Consider the following 23012-nt stretch of genomic DNA (forward strand, 5'->3'; position numbering starts at 1 on the left):
ATTTGTGCGCCGTAGGAATCGTTAATTGAAGGGCAATAATGCATTCGCTATATAGGCTAGCCATTAAATCATATAACAATCCAGCTCAGTGCGGATTGCTTATTTTTTTTTTTTTTTTTTTTCACCATCTCGCATCGCGATGGCCGCGCTCACCCGTGACACGAATCGTTCACATAAAGAAAAAATGGACGGAGCTGAAAAGAGACGCGACCGAGCGCACACGTTTACGGGACTTTACGGGTAATTACATTATAAAAGATTAACATATACAACCTAAAATCGGCTTCATCGGCCATGTGATCCGTTAGGTTTATTTATTCATTTTTTTTTTTTTGTAACATGTGGACACATATTTTTCAAAGTCTATTTGAATTGTTCTTGGCTTTTGAAAGAAAGGGGGGGGGGGGTGTCTGCTGGTCCACAGCCTAAGGGATCTGAATTTAAATAAAAAAACACACAGACTCCTTTTTTTTAAATATATTTCATCCATCAAAGAGGTGGCACACGTTCGTGCACGGACGTTCTCTCTCTCTCTCTCTCTTAGGGCGCAAAAGAAGCGTACGGTCATCATCAAAGCCAAAACTATTAGAATCGAACTATCTCGTGATTAGCATAATGCCGCAACACAGGTGTTTATGCCGATTAGATTGCGCCTGTTTGGACAGCAGGATTGTTGTTTTGTTTTTTTGTTTTCCAGCAAAAACTGGAGGACTCAGTTCGTGTGTCTTTTCACTATAGCGGGCTAAAATAAAAATAAAAAAAGGCCACAAGAGTTTTGGAAACTCGTCCCCGGCTATTCTTTTTTTTTTTTTCGTGTGGTGGGCCATAACTGTACATTTTGGAAAGAAGAATATCGACCAATGACATTGTGTGTTGTTGCGAACTTGTCGACCTGAATTTGTCCTTTTTTCCCGGTTGATTCTTATATTTTACGGGACTCTTGGAAAACTGGCTTCTTCCTCTATCTTTTTTTTTCTTTTTCTGAGGGCATTTTGAAAGGTCAGTCACAAGTTCTTTTGGAATGTGTTCTCACAGTTTATTGACGCGTTTTATACCAATGTATTTTCAGCAAGCGCGTTTTGTTCTTTTTTTTTTTTTTTTTTTTTTTTTTTTTTTGCTTTCCTATTTGCCATTGGTTCGAATGTGATAGAAAAATGAATTGGCCAGAACATCGATGTTTTTCGTTTTGTTTTGGTTTTGTTTTTGGAAGAGATGTTGTGGTGTGTGTATTATTTGGTCGCACAATGTACATATCTTTGTGTGTTGAGGGAATCCGGTTGTTTGCATTTTTCCAACCGAATAGAAAGAGAGAGAGAGAGAGAGAGAGAGAGAGACAGATTTTGAAAACAAACAACTACAACGAATAAATAGAAAAGAAAAAATTTGGGAGGCAGTTATAGTTTCAAACAAAACAAAAAATTGTAGGAGAATAAATTATGAATTGTCTTCATTCATGTTTGTTTTTTTTTTTTTTAGTTGTTGTTTGCGTAACGTTGTCGTTTGAATAAAAACAACGACAACTAGAGAATGTTTAGCTTGCAAAGGACAAAAATGAAGGCGGGGGGGGGGCTGGGGGAGGTGGAAGAGTGCAGAGAAAATATTGGGGAGGATCCGACACACACGGTTTAACACACACAATCACGCGCACACACACGCACGCAACAACGCAAATGCGGGTTTAAAAAATCAGAAAAAAAAAAGAAGTTCCCTTGAATGTTTTTGAGGGATTTGTCTGTTTTTTTTTTTCGGGCCGGCCGAAAAAAAAAAAAAAAAAAACGGACAAATGATTTTCTTTTTTCTTTTTTTTTTTTTTTTTTCAATGTGTACGTGGGTGTGCACGGTTTTGAGCAATCGAAAAAAGATTTTTAAAACCAGTTTTCTTCTATCTTTTCGTTTGGTGTCGGTGCGTTTCTTTTTTTGTTTTTGTTTTTGCGATGGGGCCATTTTTCAAATGCAAAAATGTTCGTTTTTCTTAAGTTATAAATTAAATTTTGACTCCCGATCAAATGCCATTACGTTTTGCATGTGGGTCCTGTGGTCCTAATATCTTGAAAATGGAAGAGAATTGACTTTTGGGACACTTTCGTCTTTTCCCATTTGCCTCCTTTTTGAAATGAAAAGATTTCGTTCGTGAAAACGTCGTGTCGTCAAAAGTCAGAGAATTAAATTGGTTTTTAAATGGGAGGTTTTAAATTAAAAAAAAAAAAAAATCAGGAGGGAAAAGTCGATGACGATACGTACTGGAATTGTTTTGCTCTTGAATTAAAGAATAATAATTAAAAAAAAAAAAAAGAATTCGAAATTAGGGGAAAAAATCGAATGAAAACACTCCTGGTCGTGTCATTCGTCCCGCCCGTCCTTCACCCAAACTTCTTTTTCAATGAAAAAAAAAAATGGATTCAATAAAAAAAAACAAAAAAAAAGAAGGGAAAGATGAAAAATGAATTTCTTCTTTTCTTTCTTATTGGTTGCTGGGCTTGTAGTTATCAACGATGTTGATGATGTATTCGGCCAAGACGTTGAGGTTGTCGCGGCTCAAGTACTCGCTCTCCCACAGGGAGGAGAAGGAGCGTTTGCCGACGCCAAGACCGATGATGGGCAGAGAGAGGAAGGCACCGACTCCGACGAGGGCGGCCGTGAGGGCAGCGACTCCAAAGCTCTTGACAGAGGCGACACCACCGTCCTTTCCGTAGTACTCGGGCAAGTGGAGGCTGGGCAGGCTGGGGAGCTTGGGCAACTTGGGGAGCTTCAGCTTCACCTTGGAATCCTTCACGGGGTAGTAGTAGTAGTAGTAGCCCTGGTGGCCTGGGGTCGAGTAAGCGGGAGCGGCCGGCTGGTCGTAAGCGGGAGCCGGGGCGCTGTAAGCCGGGGCAGGGGCCTGAGGGTATTGAGGAGCCGCGTCGTAAGGTGCTGGCGCACTGTACGGCTGGGCCGGCTGTTGCTCGTAAGGCTGAGGAGCTTGAGGGGCGTACTGTTGAGGAGCCTGATCGTAAGATGGCTGAGATTCGTACGACTGAGGAGCTGGCTGAGAGTATTGGATGGGAGCGGGAGCGGCGTGGTGATCGTGATGACCATGGCCGTGATCGTGGTGATGGGCTCCGTCACGTGATTGAGCAGCAGCTTGAGGCTGTGCTGGACGAGCGTAGTAGACCTTGGGAGCCTGATCGTTCGAACGCGATGATTTGCCCGGTTTGCTGGCTTCGGGAGCGGAAGCGGCAGCTTCGGGTTCAACGGCGGATGGGGCAGCGGCCTCGGCGGGCTCGGCGGCAAGTGCGGCAGCGGCGGGCAGAGCCTCGACCACCTTCTCTTCGGCCATAGCAGCGCAGGCCAGCGCCAAAACGATGAGTGCCAGTCTCATTCTTGTTGTTTTGTTATTCTGTTTTTTTTTTTGTTTTGCCCAAAAAAAAAAAAAAAATTCAAAATGAATGAAAATGAAGGGTCGTAATTGAGTTTTAATTGAAAAGAAGAACAAAACGAAACGAAAAACTCACGATTTGAAAAAAGATCCAAACAAAATTGGGTTGGGCAGAACTGAAAACCGATGGCTGTTTCGAGCGTCTAAGTTTTCGAATCAAACACTTGTTGGCGTTTGGCAACCAGGAACTCAAACGGAGCAGGTCAGCACCACTTGTTGTTTGGTGAAGATTCACGGAAGAACTGAAGATGCTCCCGTCGGTCGCCCTGCTTTTATGCCCGCCGGTTTCTCCTCCTCGCCGACCCTCTTCAGTTGTGTTAAACCCCCAGACGCTATACGCGTGCGTGTGTGTGTAGGTAGGGAAAAAAAAAAAAGATGACGTATAGACGTACATAGAAAAAGACGTGGAAACCGAAGAAGAGGTTACCACACGCCAGTAGAGAGAGGAGGAAAGAAAAAAAAAAAAAAAAAAAAGGAGGTGGCTGCACCACCAACCACAACCACTGGAAACCCACGAAAAAACTGGGCTCTCCCTCCCTACCCCCCCCCCCCCCCTTTGCCACGGCGTGTCTACGAGCGAAGAAGGTTTTCGTATGTGGGACACATGCCTTCCAGCCCCCCCCCCCCCTTCTTCTTCCTTCTCCAGTTATTTTTTCGAAAAACCCAACAGGTAGTTGAGGCAAAAGCAACAGCTCCTCCTCTTGGCTCTCCTTTCATTCCTTGTTATCCTCCGCACTGATTTTCTTTTTTGCCCGCTAGCTAAATTCACCGTTACATCCTTATAGTCAGCAGCAGGACCGAGCGTCAGGTATTTTGGAAAATATATTTAAAAAAAAAAAAAAAAAAAAAAAAAAGCTTTTTGGGGGGGGGGGGGGGGGGGAATGAAATTTGGTACAAATATGTGTACCGTACATGTACGCGCAAAGCTGTTGGAGAGACAAACACAAACGAGTAATCGACATAGAAACATCCCCCCTGTGTTACTTTGAAACAAAGCAAAATGGATGTCAATGTCGGAATGGTTGTTTTCGTCTGACTGTTACGGAAGCGGGTCAGCTTCAAGTCCCTTAATGATGCAAGCCGCTTTCACCCACGTCAGAAAGGATGTGTTTCTTGTGAAAAGAATGTCAGCCGACCGATCTCCGGCAATGGGGGAAGGTGAACAGCTTTCATCAACCCCGATTCTTTTTAGATTTCGTCTTGTTCCACGCAATTCGTTTAGCGATTTCTGCTGGACCCAAAAATCCAATTGAAATTTGCACCTTGTGCGGTCACACATATGTCCGTGATTTTGATGACGATGGGAAATGTCGTTCTATATGGTACACGGACGCTAGCCTCAGAAAATAATAGAACCACAACATATGACGGGAGCAGAGCCCTCCATCGACCGGTGGAAAAATATTAGACCGAAAAGCAAAAGAGAAAAAAAAAAAAAAAACGTTAAAAGTTACATCATCAAAACTCGTGTAAGGGAAAGAAAAAAAAAAAAAAAATAAAAATAAAATAACTAAACGGCTTGGAATGATTGGAATGCGCCGTTCTGCCTACTGGACCCCCACCAACAGCAGGTGGTGGACATTGGCCAGGCGAAACGGGTTTCCGCGCATCAGAAATTATATTTTTCTTCTTCTTCTTCTTCTGCTTCTTTGGTCCGTTGGCGTTGGCTATCCGCTGATGGCGATGCTGCGGACTAACCAAAAGGACTTGGACCGTGCAATAAGTCAAGGTCAATACATCCCCACACACGAAAAAAAAAAAAAAAAAACTTTTTGTATTTTTACGCCGATGGATTTTCTCCCGTGTATAAAATGGACATTCACGCCGGCGTGAAGCTTGGAGGAAAAGAATCTTTTCCCTGTTTTGAGAGGGCGGACGGAGGGAGGCGGGGGGGGGGGGCCTTCAGTTATTGGCTTGTTTGCCTATTGATGCAATCGCGCAAAATGGGGACAGTTGATGTGCATAAAAATGAGCTTAAAAAAGGTTTCGGAACCTGTTGCGGCCATAAAACATGTGCGCGGCTTTGACGTTGGGCTTGTTTTGTATTTGCAAAATGGCTCCCCCCAACGGAATGTTAAGTAGATATCCTTCAAAAAAAAAAAAAAAAAAAAAAGAAAATTGCATTTGATTCGATGACTAAAAGTGATGATTCATCTTGAAATTAACGAGCGTTTATTAACCGAATGAATTTCAATGTTTTTTTTTTATTTATTTTGAAAACAAAAAGTAGGTTTTCGTTATCGACATACAGGTGTACGTTAAAAAACAAAACAAAAGAATGATGTTTTTTCGGGATGGGTTTTTAGGGAGGGTTTCGGTTGTGTTCGTGACATCTTGCCAAGTTTTTTTTTTTTTCCCTCTTCTTCTTCGTGATGAAAAACGTGAGGGAAGCAAAAGAATAAGGTTTTGGGAAATGTTCACCTGGATTCCACAGACGCACTGGATTTTGGGAAAATTAATAGGAAATTAGCTGCGGCTGCGTGACAGGTTCATTCAAAACGAGATTTATGAAGTCCCCTCTTTTCAAAGCCCCAAAAACATTATCTCTACAATGCAAATCAACTCATTAGTAACAGACGATTACACGTGAAAAAAAAAAAAAAAGAAATGCCCTTTTTTTTTTAATTATTATTATTGTTCTTTTATTCAAATAAAAAGTGCAACATTCTCTTCCGGGAAATCACGCGTTTCCCGCACCGGGTGTCAAATTCTCTTCCGGGAAAAAAAAAAAAAAAAAAAGAGGAACCCGTCTGTTTTGAGGGAGGGGGGGGGGGTTTCTTTGGTTTTCATTCATTCCCCACCTTGAAATTGGACGGTAACAATCGTTGCAGAAGGCCGTTGTTATTTGGTGTAACTGTTGTACAAGACGGATGGTGAGGTTATTCAACCAGACGACACTATACATAGCAAATGCGAGGTAAAATAAACGATCGCACTGCTGTATAGAACCAAACGTGTAACGACTGTTGCTGCTAAACATCAATCTTTCGATCATATCCATCCGCTGTGTATGAAACGCATCCGTGCAGAGATGGATGATTTCTTCAAATTTCCCGATTCAAACTCTTGATTTTTTTTTTTTTTTTTTTTTGAAATCTAAAATTCTTTGTATTTCTTAAAAGGCAAAATAAGGAAATGTGTTTTATTATTTTTTTTTCCCTATTTTGGTAAGGTGCATACGATTTTGTGTACAATGACCTTCGACACGTTATGTCACTTCCGCGTCCTACCTCTCGTCTGCTGATCTTGCAATATCCTTTTGATGAATCATTTTTTTTTTTTTTTTTTTATTTATGTATATCTTGCGATCTATGGAAATCAATTCTCTTCCTACTTCCCCGACGCCCCCTCCATTGAAAACATATTCTTTTAAAAACAAAAGTTCGGGTCAGAAATGTTTTGCGACGTGACTAAACACATTTTAAAAAAAAATTTTAGGTCACCATTTCCCGTCTGAAATTATTCAAATCACACGTCAAATTGCTCATTTCGGTCATTACCAGCGTGTCTGAAATTGCAACCAAACGGAACTTGCTGTTTCTCTTTAGGCCCAGAAAAGGAAAAAAAAAAAAAAAAAAAAAAAAAAAAGGAGGACGCGCGTGATGACGTCAGTTTTCCATCTAGAAATAGGAGAAGTGTAACTCGATGTGTGAGTATATATGGTCTAAAGGCGGATGGCCGATCCGACTTTTCCTTTCGACCCACAACGGAGCTCTCACCTGTTGCGTGTTCTCAATGTTCCACTTTTTTTTTTTTTTCTTTAAAAAATAAAATAAAATAAAATAAAATAAAAAAAAACCTGCAGGGAATTTACGCGATGCCGGTATTTTTTCTAGCGGTTTTTATTTGTCGATCGACCCAGGTTAAAAATACGGTTCCAACACACGCACACTGTACGAAACACTTCAGTAGATCACCTCGATCCGTTCGAAACGTCCTTTTCGGCCATTCCATAACGACATTCATGCATCAGATAAATGCGTGGAAGGAGAGAGAAACCAAATCAGGTTAATGAGGTAAGTGACGTGCTCATTTCCGCTCGCCATTCACCTAAATCAATTGCTCATTTTCATTTGAGGAGCTATTTATAGAGACGGGTACAATGGGAAAGCCTTCGGGACGATTTATGCTGTTCATTTGCGCGAAATGGTTTATAGAACACACACACACACACAAAAAAAATGAAAATTTCATTTGAAAAAAGAGAAACAATTAAAGGACACACCTGTTATGTACACACAGACAAATTTTCGAGTGGGAAATTGATGCGCAACGCTGCCGACATTATTATTTTTTTTTTTTTTTTTGCCAAACTGCCATATACGTTAAGCGGGGCTACGTTCTTTTTCTTCTCACCGATGTTTCCATTTCGCTGTTCCTATTTACCGTACATTATACATTTTCTGCGTAATATGCCCGGCCCTGTAGCCCCAGACGTTAGGCGCGCTCGTCTCTAGCGGTTCATTTTTTATTTTTGTTTGAAAAAAACGTAATGTTCCACGATGAACACACACACACATACCCGATCGCTTGTTCAGTGGGGATAACAGTTGCCCACCACTATGTAATTTTTGCACTTCTTTAATTTTATTACTATTTTATTTATTTATTTTTTTTTTTTTTTTTAGTTTATCTTTTTGGCCGACAGCTTCCCCAAACCGGCTGGCCCGATTAACCATCTGTTGTCGTGTATACATAGGCGGTAATAATTTTTCATTTAATAGCGATCCGTTTTTTTTTTTTTTTTTTCTCTTTGACGAGTATGTACATGGACACGGTCTGGTTCGTTCTCTCGTTTGACGTCATCCGATGCGGAAAGAAACATTTTTCTCTCTCTCTCTCTCTCGCCGTTGTTGTATAACGCACAAACTGCGCAGAATGACAGACTCAAGAAATCCAGGCCGCTGATGCGTTTTCTTTGGCCGAGCTTTCTCGCGGATCTGCCAGTTTACATAAATAGGCGATCGTGTCTAACGATATTCCCGAATCATGAGGGCCCCCCCAAAAAAAAAACAAAAAAACTGATGGATAACTGGGTTAACGTTGTGTTATAACAACAATAAACAATAATACCTCTCATCTGGTTCACCTTCTTTGAAACAAGAAACTGGACAGACCGGTGGGCCAGATGGGGTTCCTCCTGGTGGCCAGTCGTTTGTGTGTATAGCTTTTCATTTGTTCCCGATAACTAGACAAAAAGAACAGGAATTCCAACACAACAGTTAAAAAGGGCCATTTTTTTTTTTTTCTGTGTCTTCAATCCTGAATGAAATCTCGTCTTCCAACCGCCCGACCTAGGGGGGGGGGGGGGCCCTAGGTGCTGTAATGACAGTACGAATTGCTGTTTGGTAACAATTTTTTTTTTTGTAGGCCAGATGTCCTTACGGTTTTTTCTTTACTTATTGATTGCGTTTTGATTGGCTTTCGCGATACATACAAAAACCGGGAGTACCTACACAAATAAAAACGAGAAATTCACGAAAAATCAAAAGAATTGTTGTCTCTACTTTACGCACACACGCAAAAGCTGCTAAATGAACTGGCTACCACTGGGTACGGATATAAGTCAATCATGTACAGTGTGACACGCAACAACTTGCACGACGGCGCGTTTCACAGACAGGAAGGGCAAAGCACCGCGCATTGACCCAATTTCTTTTCTTTTTTTTTTCGGCCAATCATTGGGACGCGGAACCACATCGATTTTTATTTTTTATTATAGGCAGATTAAAGGTTCAAATAATAGTATTTTCTTTTTCTTTTTTTTTTATCATTTGCCTGGTTTGGCCTTTTTCAAACAGCGCATCCGCAATATCCGCATAGAAAGCCTCGGGCAAAGTATGAAATAAGGCGACCATATAGGGACAACGACTCTGTTGTTGATAATATCAACTGTCGAAAAAAGCGGTGGACAGATAAATATCGAGCACGTCTTATAGAGATAATAGTTTGAAAAAAAAAAAATAAAAAATAATAAAAACAAAAAAGAAACTCGATGGGAAGGCATTCTGAGGTTTCTTGACTTCTTTTTTCACGCACCGGAAGTGGTGGAAATGCGACAATTTTGTTTCAGCCTAAATAACGGGCCCACCCTGAAGGCAAGTAAAAAGACGAATGAATCGAGAAAACTTGTTTCCGATTTTATGCGCAAGAAAAATGAACCTCAACCGTTTCTTTCGTGAAAACAAAACTCCCGATTTTTAGGCAGAATAAAAACGAACGGTAATCAAGTACATTTTAAGTTCTAAAAAACAAGTGAGCCCCGTGATAATAAAGAAATCGCGTTGAGAACCAAAAGTTCAGGTCTGCGAAAGAAAGACGACCGACATTCGATTGTTTCTACCGTTGAAAAGAACGAACTTTGAACTGACACGATACAAGACCCTTGTGGTGTTACACGGTTCGTTTTCTTTTCTTTTCTTTCCTTCTTTCTTATCTACTCACGGATGAACGAATAGTCCCGACCCAACTGACCCCATCGACCTCGACCGTTTTTTTTTTGTTTCTTATCTGTTTTTTTTCTCCCGCTGAACGGTGTTGCCATCTAGGAGAAACGAGAAATTACAACATTTTTAAACTCTGTTTTTTTTTTAAGTAAGTTCAAACTCCCGACCTCTAGTGGCGTTCATTTCTCGTCCATGAACTTGGAAAACATTTTAAATGCAAGAGAGGCAAAATATGGCAATCCGTTTTACCCCCCCAAAAAAAAAATTTTGGCCTTTTCTTTCTTTTTTACAGCTATGGCCATCTAGCGGCCAGATTCCTATTTAATTTTCTCATTCATTCCTTCAGACATGGATTGGATAATATGGTTACTTGAACACTGGATTTGCAAATGCAGTACAGCTGAGTGATGTTTTACATGGTCAGTTGGAGATTTCCCAGGCAAAATTTCTAGTAACTCAGCATTCGGTACCATCTTTACTATAATTTTATACAGTATCCTGCATGTCTCATTAATTAAGATTTAAATCCTTTTATAGATTGTCACATCAGTGAGCAAGGTTCAATTTAGGGATTGAGAGCCCTCAGCGACTATAACACCTAGCCCATATTCAAATTTGGCACTTGATTGCTGCCACTGATTCTTCAAAATGCCTATCTTGTATGGAATGCTTGACAGCCAAATGGTACTCTGAAGTCACATAAATATCAATTGTTTACTTTATTTACATTTATTAAAAATTTTAGAAGGAATGATTTAAACAAATGCCAAAGGTGAGACATGCTGGAAAAGCTTGATATGAATGTGTAGACGTAGTTTTGGAATTCAGATGTGCAACCGGCTGTTGGGTAAAACTTCATTTAAATTTTGTTTCAATTCAATATGTTTTAGTTACTATTTGTGTGATTACGCAAAGGATTGCGCCATCCAGGCAATGTGGATATTCTGCCATGTACATAATAAACCGAGGATTCTTCGTCAACATGCAATATGTTACTCCCTGGTAATGCTTTTCTGCTGAGTTTGTTTAGTTTTCTAATTTTAATCGTCAATGTTGTATTAGTAAACTACTGTTGGCGGAAAAGCTGATACATTGGGCAAACGGTTATGGCAAGTGCGATGAATAAATCACCATAGGTCAGTTGTCTTGCCTTCACAATTGCAACGAAGATGAATCATGGAGTCAAAAACATTAAAAGGTGGTACTATTTTAAATTTTTAAATTGTTTTAATTGGTGTATCGCTAAGTGCTGATACATGTGTAGAACATGCTGGAATTCATGTCATCCTGGAGAGGACTAAAAAAAAACGAGCTTTATCCACGAAACAGCTCATTAATCATGTCCCAAACGATTGTCTGCGTCAGCCAGCCATCTTTCAATGGCTAACAAGCATTTAATAGTTTTGAAAATCGCGGTTTGCACTCCCTAAGGCGACATTCTCTAATCCCACCTGTCAAAAGATTTGAATGCAACCATTTTCTATTCTGAACTGTCGCCTACGAAATTCTTTTTCCATAAAATGAGGTGATATGAGGTTATAATGGAAATTGTCGTCAAGAGTGCCGAGACCATGTACCTTCTTTACCTTCACGTTTAGTGATCAAAACAACCAACTATGTAACCTTTCTTCTTTTTTTTTTAAGGTGCATGGAACGTCCAATCGGAAAGCCCATGGAAGGTCTCTGTGGCCAACACGAAAGGTTCTCCCAAACTTTCGTATTCAAGTTTTGGCTATGGTGATCATTTGCAACTGCATAGCCTTTTAGAAGCTCCTGCCAGGAATCTACAGGAATATGGCAGATGATGAATTTATGTACCATGTAAGCGATATCAATAAGAACGTCTTATGCTTATCTATGTTTTATTTTCTTAATTTAGATTAATAGCAATAGTGAACCTGCGAAGGTTTCTGGTTGGGATGTGATAACGAAAAGTTATAATAATTTGAAGTACGGAATTGAATTTCCCTCCATCAGTCGCCTGTGTATTCCCGCGTATTACGGTATTAATTATTTAAAAATTGAAGTGCATTACTGTTAAGGTATGAGGTAAAGTAATAGAGTAATGCAAATTGTCTAATGAGAAGTATCATCTTGTGTTAATAAATCGGGTACAATCCTCATAGAATCCTTCATAGTGTCACAGCTAGAAGCCTCAAATAATTCTGCTTCTCTTGCTAAAGAACAAATTGTCCTTTACGTTCGGAGTGTTGGTGAAGCTGGGTACTTAAATGGCCCTAAAGATGTTTCACTTCACTGGCATTGCAGCAATGAACATCATACATGGACTCTTTAGGTATGAACAGAATTTTCTTGAAAAAATTTTGAATTTATGACGAAGCATTTCTCCTCCTTTTTGCCAACCATGTCTAATCTACAAAAAAAAAATTCATCCAATAGGAAAGGATTTTCAGCATACTGGGAACACAACTATCAAAAATGCAACATTCTACGGTGCTAGTTTATTATTCAAGAGCCTTATACAATGATGTTAATCTGCAATTTGTATGTCCTTTCCCAAGCTTCTGCCAGAAGTTGAATCTATGAGTCATGTAAGTCACATGAGCAACAATTGAGATGCTTAATGGTGTTGTTTTTTTTCTTTTCTCTGAAAAGATTCTTATAGGTTAATAGTAACTGATGGATGACATGACATTTCTATACTTCATTCGGATTCTCGAGACGGTATTTCATATTTAAAAAATTGAAGTGCATATCTGGGCTCCCTTCCTTTCCGTAGCCCCGTTTCCCCTTGACTCGTAATAAGCCCGTAGGGGGTCATGCCCCTACTGTACGGTATATATAAAAATAACATATACCGAGGTTTGGAGGGCTCTGGCCGGAAAGGGGACGTGGGGGTCCGCTTAGTCCGATGATGTGTTCACGGAGGGCGACGTGGCTATCCACAAATCCGAACTAAAGGTTAATCGCTCCAGTAAAAATGTTCCATATCTTCGGCTCTTCTTCCGGCTTCTCTTAGCCAATCACCGGGTAATCTCCCCGGTGGGTCAACAAGGCAGTGTCTCCCCCTGCCTGGGTTGACGGCAACTTTTGAAAGGGCTATTGTGCCTTTTTAAAGTTGCAAAAATAATTCGAATGTGCAGAGAATTGTCAATAAAATTTTTTTTATAAAATTTTTTTTCCAAAATAATTTCTCTCATTGTCTGTTTTCGCTGTGTTTACACATTACATTTATCACCTTTTTGTTATTTAGCTTGCTTAATTCACCTTTATTGTTTTGGCAACGTTTGATGGTAAGCATTGGGATACGTTTAATGGTTAGCATTGTTTCCATTGGTTTATCGTTTATCTGTAAGTATTCTATTATTATCAGGGATTAACCCTGGATGTTTCAACGCGCCGATGCTCTACCAATGAGCCATGAATCATATGATGACAAGTTGGCTTTTTTCTAGTCACTTGCGGACTAGCATTTACACTTAGAACAAAACTGAAATGCAATACTGTAAAATTCTTTCTACATTTATTCTTCTTCATTTTTAAACATCTACTGAGGTTTGAACCCAGGGTAACAGATATCGCAGCTAAACACTATACCACAGAGCTATGGTCCTTATGACAGTAATAGACAGATAAACATATAGTTGTGAAGGACTGCACAAACATCCTAGACGATAACATATGATATGCGATAATAAAAAAATTATATATATCTCGTGGCTCAATGTTAGAGGATCGGCGTTGCACGCTGAATATCTGGGGATCGGTTCCCATACGAGTAAAATAAAATACAAATTCAAAATTACTTCAGAAAATATCCAAGTATTGCACGTTATTCCTTGAATCTTGGGAATCGTTGAAGAATTCAATGAGTGTAATAAATAATAATTGAATACTCACAGATAAACGATAAACCAATGGAAACAATGCTTACCATCAAAGGTGGCAAAAACAATTAAGTTGAATTGAGCAAGCTAAAAAAAAAAAGTTGATAAATGTAATTTGTAAACACAGTGAAAAGACAATGAGAGAAATTAATTTTGGAAAAAAAATTTTATAAAAAAAATTTTATTGACAATTCTCTGCACATTCGAATTATTTTTGCAACTTTAAAAAGGCACAATAGCCCTTTCAAAAGTTGCCGTCAACCCAGGCAGGGGGAGACACTGCCTTGTTGACCCACCGGGGAGATTACCCGGTGATTGGCTAAGAGAAGCCGGAAGAAGAGCCGAAGATATGGAACATTTTTACTGGAGCGATTAACCTTTAGTTCGGATTTGTGGATAGCCACGTCGCCCTCCGTGAACACATCATCGGACTAAGCGGACCCCCACGTCCCCTTTCCGGCCAGAGCCCTCCAAACCTCGGTATATGTTATTTTTATATATACCGTACAGTAGGGGCATGACCCCCTACGGGCTTATTACGAGTCAAGGGGAAACGGGGCTACGGAAAGGAAGGGAGCCCAGATATGCACTTCAATTTTTTAAATATGAAATACCGTCTCGAGAATCCGAATGAAGTATAGAAATGTCATGTCATCCATCAGTTACTATTAACCTATACTGAGAAAAGAAAAACAACACCATTAAGCATCTCAATTGTTGCTCATGTGACTTACATGACTCATAGATTCAACTTCTGGCAGAAGCTTGGGAAAGGACATACAAATTGCAGATTAACATCATTGTATAAGGCTCTTGAATAATAAACTAGCACCCGTAGAATGTTGCATTGTTGATAGTTGTGTTCCCAGTATGCTGAAAATCCTTTCCTATTGGATGAATTTTTTTTTGTAGATTAGACATGGTTGGCAAAAAGGAGGAGAAATGCTTCGTCATAAATTCAAAATTTTTTCAAGAAAATTCTGTTCATACCTAAAGAGTCCATGTATGATGTTCATTGCTGCAATGCCAGTGAAGTGAAACATCTTTAGGGCCATTTAAGTACCCAGCTTCACCAACACTCCGAACGTAAAGGACAATTTGTTCTTTAGCAAGAGAAGCAGAATTATTTGAGGCTTCTAGCTGTGACACTATGAAGGATTCTATGAGGATTGTACCCGATTTATTAACACAAGATGATACTTCTCATTAGACAATTTGCATTACTCTATTACTTTACCTCATACCTTAACAGTAATGCACTTCAATTTTTAAATAATTAATACCGTAATACGCGGGAATACACAGGCGACTGATGGAGGGAAATTCAATTCCGTACTTCAAATTATTATAACTTTTCGTTATCACATCCCAACCAGAAACCTTCGCAGGTTCACTATTGCTATTAATCTAAATTAAGAAAATAAAACATAGATAAGCATAAGACGTTCTTATTGATATCGCTTACATGGTACATAAATTCATCATCTGCCATATTCCTGTAGATTCCTGGCAGGAGCTTCTAAAAGGCTATGCAGTTGCAAATGATCACCATAGCCAAAACTTGAATACGAAAGTTTGGGAGAACCTTTCGTGTTGGCCACAGAGACCTTCCATGGGCTTTCCGATTGGACGTTCCATGCACCTTAAAAAAAAAAAAAAGAAAGGTTACATAGTTGGTTGTTTTGATCACTAAACGTGAAGGTAAAGAAGGTACATGGTCTCGGCACTCTTGACGACAATTTCCATTATAACCTCATATCACCTCATTTTATGGAAAAAGAATTTCGTAGGCGACAGTTCAGAATAGAAAATGGTTGCATTCAAATCTTTTGACAGGTGGGATTAAGGAATGTCGCCTTAGGGAGTGCAAACCGCGATTTTCAAAACTATTAAATGCTTGTTAGCCATTGAAAGATGGCTGGCTGACGCAGACAATCGTTTGGGACATGATTAATGAGCTGTTTCGTGGATAAAGCTCGTTTTTTTTTAGTCCTCTCCAGGATGACATGAATTCCAGCATGTTCTACACATGTATCAGCACTTAGCGATACACCAATTAAAACAATTTAAAAATTTAAAATAGTACCACCTTTTAATGTTTTTGACTCCATGATTCATCTTCGTTGCAATTGTGAAGGCAAGACAACTGACCTATGGTGATTTATTCATCGCACTTGCCATAACCGTTTGCCCAATGTATCAGCTTTTCCGCCAACAGTAGTTTACTAATACAACATTGACGATTAAAATTAGAAAACTAAACAAACTCAGCAGAAAAGCATTACCAGGGAGTAACATATTGCATGTTGACGAAGAATCCTCGGTTTATTATGTACATGGCAGAATATCCACATTGCCTGGATGGCGCAATCCTTTGCGTAATCACACAAATAGTAACTAAAACATATTGAATTGAAACAAAATTTAAATGAAGTTTTACCCAACAGCCGGTGACAATGTGCATACTCTATTACTTTACCTCATACCTTAATGGTAATGTACTCTGTGTTTTTTAAACTGTAGGCTCACTCTTCCATCCTGTAACACTTCCAGATTTGACTTGATTCCCCGCTAAAATTCTGTGAATGCAAAATAATAGCATTAAAAATACTTTTTCGATAGACAAAAAACCGAAAAGTACCTAATCCATGTTTGATGTTGAACTCATGCCATTTCTGAGTTTCCGTACCACACCCATTTTCGGCAGTCTTTATGGTAATATTAATCAAAGCCACATGTACCACTATGAAATGGATGTTGAAAAGCAAATAAAAACCTGTTGAGATGGATATCAGGAGAATCAGAATAGATCTCAATCAACTTCAGTTATTCTTTTCCCTATAGTACTTAGTGATATAGCACAATAGATATACCTGCCTCAATTCAGAACCATAGACCAACGGAAAAGAACACAGAAATGTAGCTGTGAAAGCAGATCACTTTAGAACACAGGATCAGGTATAGATCATCTAAGGGTAGCCCTAAAATGCAAAGACAAAAATATTGGGCATAATTGTAGTTTACCAAACATAGTAGCAAAATAAAATAATTGTCAAAGAAAGACATATGCACACTTGGGTTAGCGAATGGGTAAGTCTGATACAATGTATGGCAATCCGTTTTACCCCCGCTCCCCCCCCCCCCCCCCCCAAAAAAAAAAAAAAAAAAAAAAATATCGGCCTAACTTTCTGTTTTACTGCTACCCACCGGTAGATGGCGATAGCAGTGAAATAGAAGAAAAAGACCGATATTTTTCTTTCTTTTTTGGGTAAAACGGATTGCCATAATAGCAAAACGTGGACTGGCAGAATTAAAAAGAGAAACTCAAGACGTTTGAAAAAAAAATTTATCGCTTATTCCGCGTAAGAAAATAGAAGGAGAATATATGGTAATACGTTTTACGCAAAAAAAAGCAATCTGATTTAATAGGATTTTTGTTTGTTTACGGTACCAGCGCCATCTATTAACAGAAATATCGTAAAAATAGGTTTCGTTGCTGGAAATATCAACCAAACTGGGATAACTAAAAAACTATACGTTGCGCATAAAAACAATAGGGAAGGCTATATAGCCTTCCTACTTTTGTCAAAATCAGCAAAAAACTGCAATCTCTTGAAATTCACTGAAACTCGCCTATGACAAGCCAAATTCAATGCTGGTTACGAATACTGTATTATTTTACCTCTAAATCATGTCTAGATCCTAGTTTCATTGATATTTCCAGCACCGTACCCTAATGTTACGATATTTTTGTTAATAGATGGCGTTGGCGATGGTAAACAAACAAAAACAACTTTAATTGCGTTTTATTCGGAAACTTCATCACTAAGTGAAAAACTAATGCTATATTCTGAATCAGCGTTGGATGCTGATTATTTCTGGTGAGTTTCATCCAATTCCATGAGATGTCATATGTTGCTGATTTTGACAAAAGTAGGAAGGCTATAGCCTTCCCACTTTTTCAATTTTGGTTAAAATTTAGAAATTTTTTTAAACACATGGTTTTGATTGAGAATTTAATGAGGATCATGAAAATCAACATTGTTTTTATGGGCAACGTATAGTTTTTTAGTTATCCCAGTTTGGTTAATATTTCCAGCAACGAAACCTATTTTTACGATATTTCTGTTAATAGATGGCGCTGGCGACAGTAAACAAACAAAAATCTTATTAATTGCATTTTATTCAGAAACTTCACCACTAACGGAAAAACTAATGCTATATTTTGAGTCGGTGTTCAACGCTGATTATTCCTAGTGGGGTTACTGGTGGTGTCGTTGAAAATCAGAATTAAAAATAAGCCCGACAAAATAATAAGCCTCCTTTCTCGGTCGGGCTAAATAAGCCCGACTTTTTTCGGTCGGGCTTAAAATTTTTTTCGGTAAAAACTAAAACTCATTGGAATTGGTTGAATATCGCAAGATATACTCAAAATTGAATGCTGATTCTGGAAAAATTACTACTTTTTTTATTAAGTTAATCGTTTTTGAAATATACCGAATATTTAACGCAAAGCTAGCGCTTCATTACGCTAGGGCGCTAGTGCGACGCAGCAGAAATATTCGGTGAGCAGAATTCACTATAAATCCGACCGCTAGTAGTAAAACAAAAAAAAAAGGCCGATATTTTTTTTCCTTTTTTGGGTTAAAACGGATTGTCATAGGAGAAAGCCAAAGAAAAAGGTACAACAATTTAAAAAGAATTTCCCGCGAAATCGCAATACCTCTTTTCGGGAAATGCTAGGACTAGCACGGGAAAGACCCCAACCATCCAATTAAGAAAGAGAAAGACAGTTCACGAAGTTCACCAGCTCCTCCCACAAACGGAAAAACGTTTCTATGGGAGCTTCCTCCCCTCTCAAAAGTAATGTAATCAAAAGTAAAAAGTATGTTGTACAATAATAAAATCAAAGTTGAAATGTTTTCAAATTCTCTTCATGTCTCGATCCAAAAACTATCGTCCGGCGTGAAACGGGAGAAAAGGGCGAAACAAAACAAAGAGGAGAAAAGGAATAGATCACATTTCGACATCATCGATGTTTCTTTTCCTTTTTCATTTCTGTTACTTTTTGGCTGCCATTCTCACTGCGCATTTCCGACCTTTTAGGTCGTTGATAGGTCGAACACTTGGCAAACTTTCTAAATCATTCTTTCAGTGCGCTTCGGTGTTATAGTCACGTTGAAAAGAAATTAGAATATTCAGTGGCATTTAGCAACGATCAACTGACATCACCCTTTTCCTGGAAACGTTGACAATTAAAATTGGGCGTGATGATTAGCAACTCGTTAACATAAAATAAAACCTGGTGTTGTGTTGAAAATCGTATGTTAATAAAAGCAGGAAGGATCGAGGCATGCCAAGTCCTTGAAATTGTATTTCAAAATCGTATAATAATCAAGAGCAACAAAAAAACAACTGAGGAGGTAACGTGGCAGGGGAGTGTTTGTAGAATCCGATATATCAAAAACACGTTCATCCGTATCAGACAGACTAAACAATCAACCTTGAAAGTGAAACCATTAAAACAAAGAAAGAAAAAAGAAAATGAATTAGCTAGCCACAAAATAAAAAAAAAAGCAGACGGACAGGGCCGTCTTCCGAGACGGGATAGACTCATTTTGAAGCGTTTATGGAGAACACAATTTTCACATCTATTAAAAATAGTTGACAGACTAGCAGAACGAACCAGCCCCCCATCATCAAGGGCAAAAGCTGCATACCTTTTCTTCTTACCTGGAACATTATTCACTTTTGTTTTCACGGTTTTTTTTTTCTTCAACGAAGAAAGAGGTGAAGGTCGACGTCGTTCGAAACATCGTCGATGGCTGTTATATAAAATCGAGTGTGGAGGGGGGGGGGAACGTGGTAATTCTGCCGGCAGCAGACAATGCCCTCCGCGTCTCACGAATTTCCTCATCGTTCCTCAATACTAAAAAAATATAGAATATCATTTTTTATTTCTACCAATTTCAATCCCATCAAGTGCTATGACGTACGTAGTTCTACGTGGAATATTATTTACGTAACACTTTTGTTTTATTTATTATTTTTTTTCTCAATGAAATTTTGCAATGTTGATTAAACCCCTTCATCTTTCGACATCTGGATCTCTTTACGTGTGGCCCTCAACAGCTCACTGGCGTGTTTCAATCTACGTCTGAGGGCGCATTAGGCTCAAGGTTGTGTACTCAACGCTAATTTCAAAGTATCACTCGCGAATAGGCTGGAACAGTTGGGACACACGTAACAGACATTGGCACATATACGAACATCGCAATTGCTTGTCCCTTTCTTTTCTGTTATGCATCATTGGCGTTGATGAACAGCAGATAGTTGGGCAGGAGAGGGACAACTGGAAAACTTTATGCGGTTGGTGTGGACGAACTACATGGGAAAACGCAGCGTACTGGAAATACCTAAATAAGCTTCTTTTCTTGTGTGTGTGTGTGGTTTGTAATCAAAAGGAAATCGTCTTGTTTGTTTTCCTGCCTCCCTTATGTAAATGCGTTTGAATAGACCATCGCCATCAACTCGTAAAAAATGAAAATATCAAGAGTGAAAGCGAGCGTGGAACGGGTGGAAGGTCGCCAACGTGTATACACTCAACAGTTTGGAATTTCAAGTTTCCTCTTCCCGTATACCCGAAACGTTCAATAAAACCATTAGGCCTACATGGCATCCCAAAGAAGAATAAAATAAAATAATAACTGCTAAGGGGATAAGAGAGTAGCTATCTTTCTTCTTTTTTTTCTTTTGGGGAGAGTGGAAAGGAAAAAAAGAGAACCAAAGGCGCCTGGATGGCGCCCCAACCGATCGTTTTCGTGAGTGCACGGCGCACGGGATAAAATCATTTATTGTATATATGGCCCATACACACTCTCACCGTCATTATCGGGCGCCGCCAAGCCGTCGTCAACCTCTCCGCGCCAGGATTCTTCTTCTTCTTCTTTTTTTTTGTGTTAAAAACAATAACAAAACCTCAGGAAAAAAAAAAAAATTTCTTTCTAGTTGTTGATGCTTTGGTCCATGATGGATCGATGCGAAACTGCTAATCAACGCCCTTTGCAACGTGTGTGAAGCCACACTTTCACGTCGGTCGTCTAAACCAATCTCTCAAATAAAAAAGGGAGAACTTTGGCCAGCAAAAATTGCGACAGGTTTATGATGAATGCCACCAATAGCCTCACTACTACGCATTTCAAATACCTCCTCAATAATACGACCATTATTTTTTGTTTTTCTGACTGAAAATAACAGAATAATTTGATCTTCCGAAATTTGCCTACCACCGATCAAAATAAATGCAACATCTTCTGATACTTTCGAATGATCACGTGTTAAGTTTACCTGGGAAGAAGAAAAAGGCCTTTGTTGTGAATTGGCCAAAAGAAAAAAAAAAGTTTCATCATTGCGTTATCGATGCCAAGGCAATTTCTTCTCTGGAAAAAGTCAAAGCAAAACGTTCGGAATTTTGTTTAGAAACCGAATCGGACGAAGCCGACCAGAAAACGAGCGAGTAAACTCAACGAACCGAACGGATGCATCTCTACGAGCATCATAAATAAAGAAATGGATCACACGTTGAGTCCGTTTTTACGATTTGTTTAGCAAAGCAGAAATTACACGTTTTGAACTGGGGTTTCAAACAAAAGCGAAAGTAACACACACACAACGAAATCAGTTTTCATTTCGCTCGCCAAACTTTCGCCTGTAATGTCAAATGGGAACAAATGTTCCCACGGCACGTGACAAATGCTGTTGGAAGATTGACGTTCGAAGGCTATCACATCATTTCCTAGCTGGAAAAAGTTTGGAAGAGACATAAAGCAAAAAAAAGAACAATGTCTAAATCGCAACCACCACCTGACATAATTTGACAAGAAGCAACAGAGTGAAAGAGACACGCGTCAGCTTTCACATACCAGTCATCAACAACGATCGAGTCGTGAATTAAACGAAGAAAAGAAAAAAAATTCTTTGTCTTCGATGTAGGCCTGTCTTTGGAATGTCCGAGGAGACGTGTGTAGAAGAACTGTTTTATAGAATAGACCTCGTTGAACTTTAATTCAACACTTTTCGGGGAAAAAAAAAACCATACGAAGAATGATGATGAAATTCAAGGTCGGAAAAATAAAAGTCACCATCCATCAGGACTTCAGAATTTGAAAAGAGAAAGAAAAAAAAAGAGCCAATTTGATCTTTTTACACGAGATCCGGGTTCTTGCATATAATTTATACGGAAGCTGAGCTATCGCAGTCGGGAATCCCGATACTATCTACACTTGTACACAACTATACACTAGCCTGATAAACGTACCGCTGGCAAAAGACAGGAATGTTGTTAAAAGGTAAAAATCTTAAAAAAAATAAATAAATAAATAAAACGTGTATGCTCTTGGCACAAAAATGTCTCATCTCCATCAGTTTGGGGATTCAAGAAAAAGTGAAAGTTTCTGTGAAGAACAACGGGAAAGAAAGAAGTACTACGTTTCAAGCCAACCGAAGTAGGAGAGAGAAGAAACGAACATGCACGAGTTGTTGCGTAGAGATTCCTTCCAACGTATTTGTATTTTCCTTTTTTTTTTTCCTTTAAAAGATAAGTACGCAGAAGAGGGTGGTTGAAACGGATAAACTTCTCATCAAAACGTGGAGAAAGAAGGATAGCATAGGCTAGCTGCCAATCGTCTCTTTGTTCCTCGTGACTTTCCCTTCGTGATGATGATGATCCTCACGAGTTGCGGCGTGATACCATCAGAGAAAACGACACACAAAAATGTGTGTTTTTCCTACTGTATTTTTTTGTGCTTTGTTATGTTTTTGTTTCTGTTCTCTCCAAACAATTAGCCATCAAGTATAACATGAATAAAGCACCGAAAAAAAAAAACAACCTTCTTCTTTCGTGTCGAGTTTCAGGAAAGGACGTCACGGTCAAGCGCCGTCATGAAAGAAAAAACAAAGGTCGTGAAAGACAAACAAAAAATGGTGACGACCTTTGCCGCGATGCGGTCAGCTTCATCTTCTGGACACTTGAAACAGGTAGAATCGTGTGCCAACGATATACCAACTACACGCTGAGGCAGCCGACCTTGTACTAAAGCCGATAGGAAGGACGCGAAAGCTGAAAAAGAACAAACCGACTAGCATAACTAAGTTCCGGCTCACTCTTCTTCTTTTTTTTTCGATCTTCTCTCTCTCTTTCTCTCCCCTTTACTCACGCAACGTTCTAGAGAGAGGGGGGGAGAGAGAGAGAAGGAGAGGCCTCGGAAAGGCTTCAACGGGCCCGGGACCGGGTTATATAAGAGG

At 39.3% G+C, this 23012-nt stretch overlaps 1 protein-coding gene and 2 long non-coding RNA genes across 6 annotated transcripts; 1 reads left to right on the forward strand and 2 right to left on the reverse strand.

The window, feature by feature from the left end:
• Window positions 1–1177: 1177 nt before the first annotated feature.
• LOC130703696 (uncharacterized) lies at window positions 1178–3631 on the reverse strand. The gene is made up of 2 exons (XM_057525136.2): window positions 3492–3631; window positions 1178–3376 (listed from the first exon to the last, which is right to left on the reverse strand). The coding sequence occupies exon 2, from the start codon at window positions 3356–3358 to the stop codon at window positions 2462–2464; it is 897 nt and encodes a 298-aa protein (XP_057381119.1). The 5' UTR covers window positions 3359–3376; window positions 3492–3631; the 3' UTR covers window positions 1178–2461.
• A 6772-nt stretch (window positions 3632–10403) lies between these two features.
• On the forward strand, window positions 10404–11885 carry LOC130703725 (uncharacterized). Of its 2 annotated transcripts, XR_009004796.2 has the most exons (6): window positions 10404–10545; window positions 10607–10708; window positions 10777–10863; window positions 10924–11059; window positions 11506–11682; window positions 11741–11885. It is a non-coding gene; the product is annotated as an uncharacterized LOC130703725 (long non-coding RNA). The 2 variants fall into 2 exon arrangements; XR_009004795.2 differs by having other exon boundaries at window positions 11506–11885.
• A 3051-nt stretch (window positions 11886–14936) lies between these two features.
• On the reverse strand, window positions 14937–16830 carry LOC130703727 (uncharacterized). Of its 3 annotated transcripts, XR_009004800.2 has the most exons (8): window positions 16784–16830; window positions 16583–16690; window positions 16351–16485; window positions 16196–16288; window positions 15995–16106; window positions 15799–15934; window positions 15175–15351; window positions 14937–15116 (listed from the first exon to the last, which is right to left on the reverse strand). It is a non-coding gene; the product is annotated as an uncharacterized LOC130703727 (long non-coding RNA). The 3 variants fall into 3 exon arrangements; XR_009004799.2 differs by having other exon boundaries at window positions 14937–15351; XR_009004801.2 differs by lacking the exons at window positions 14937–15116; window positions 15175–15351 and adding an exon at window positions 15397–15732.
• Between the last annotated feature and the right edge of the window lie 6182 nt (window positions 16831–23012).

Source organism: Daphnia carinata, chromosome 8 (genome assembly GCF_022539665.2).
Source record: "Daphnia carinata strain CSIRO-1 chromosome 8, CSIRO_AGI_Dcar_HiC_V3, whole genome shotgun sequence".
Classification (NCBI taxonomy): Eukaryota; Metazoa; Arthropoda; class Branchiopoda; order Diplostraca; family Daphniidae; genus Daphnia; species Daphnia carinata.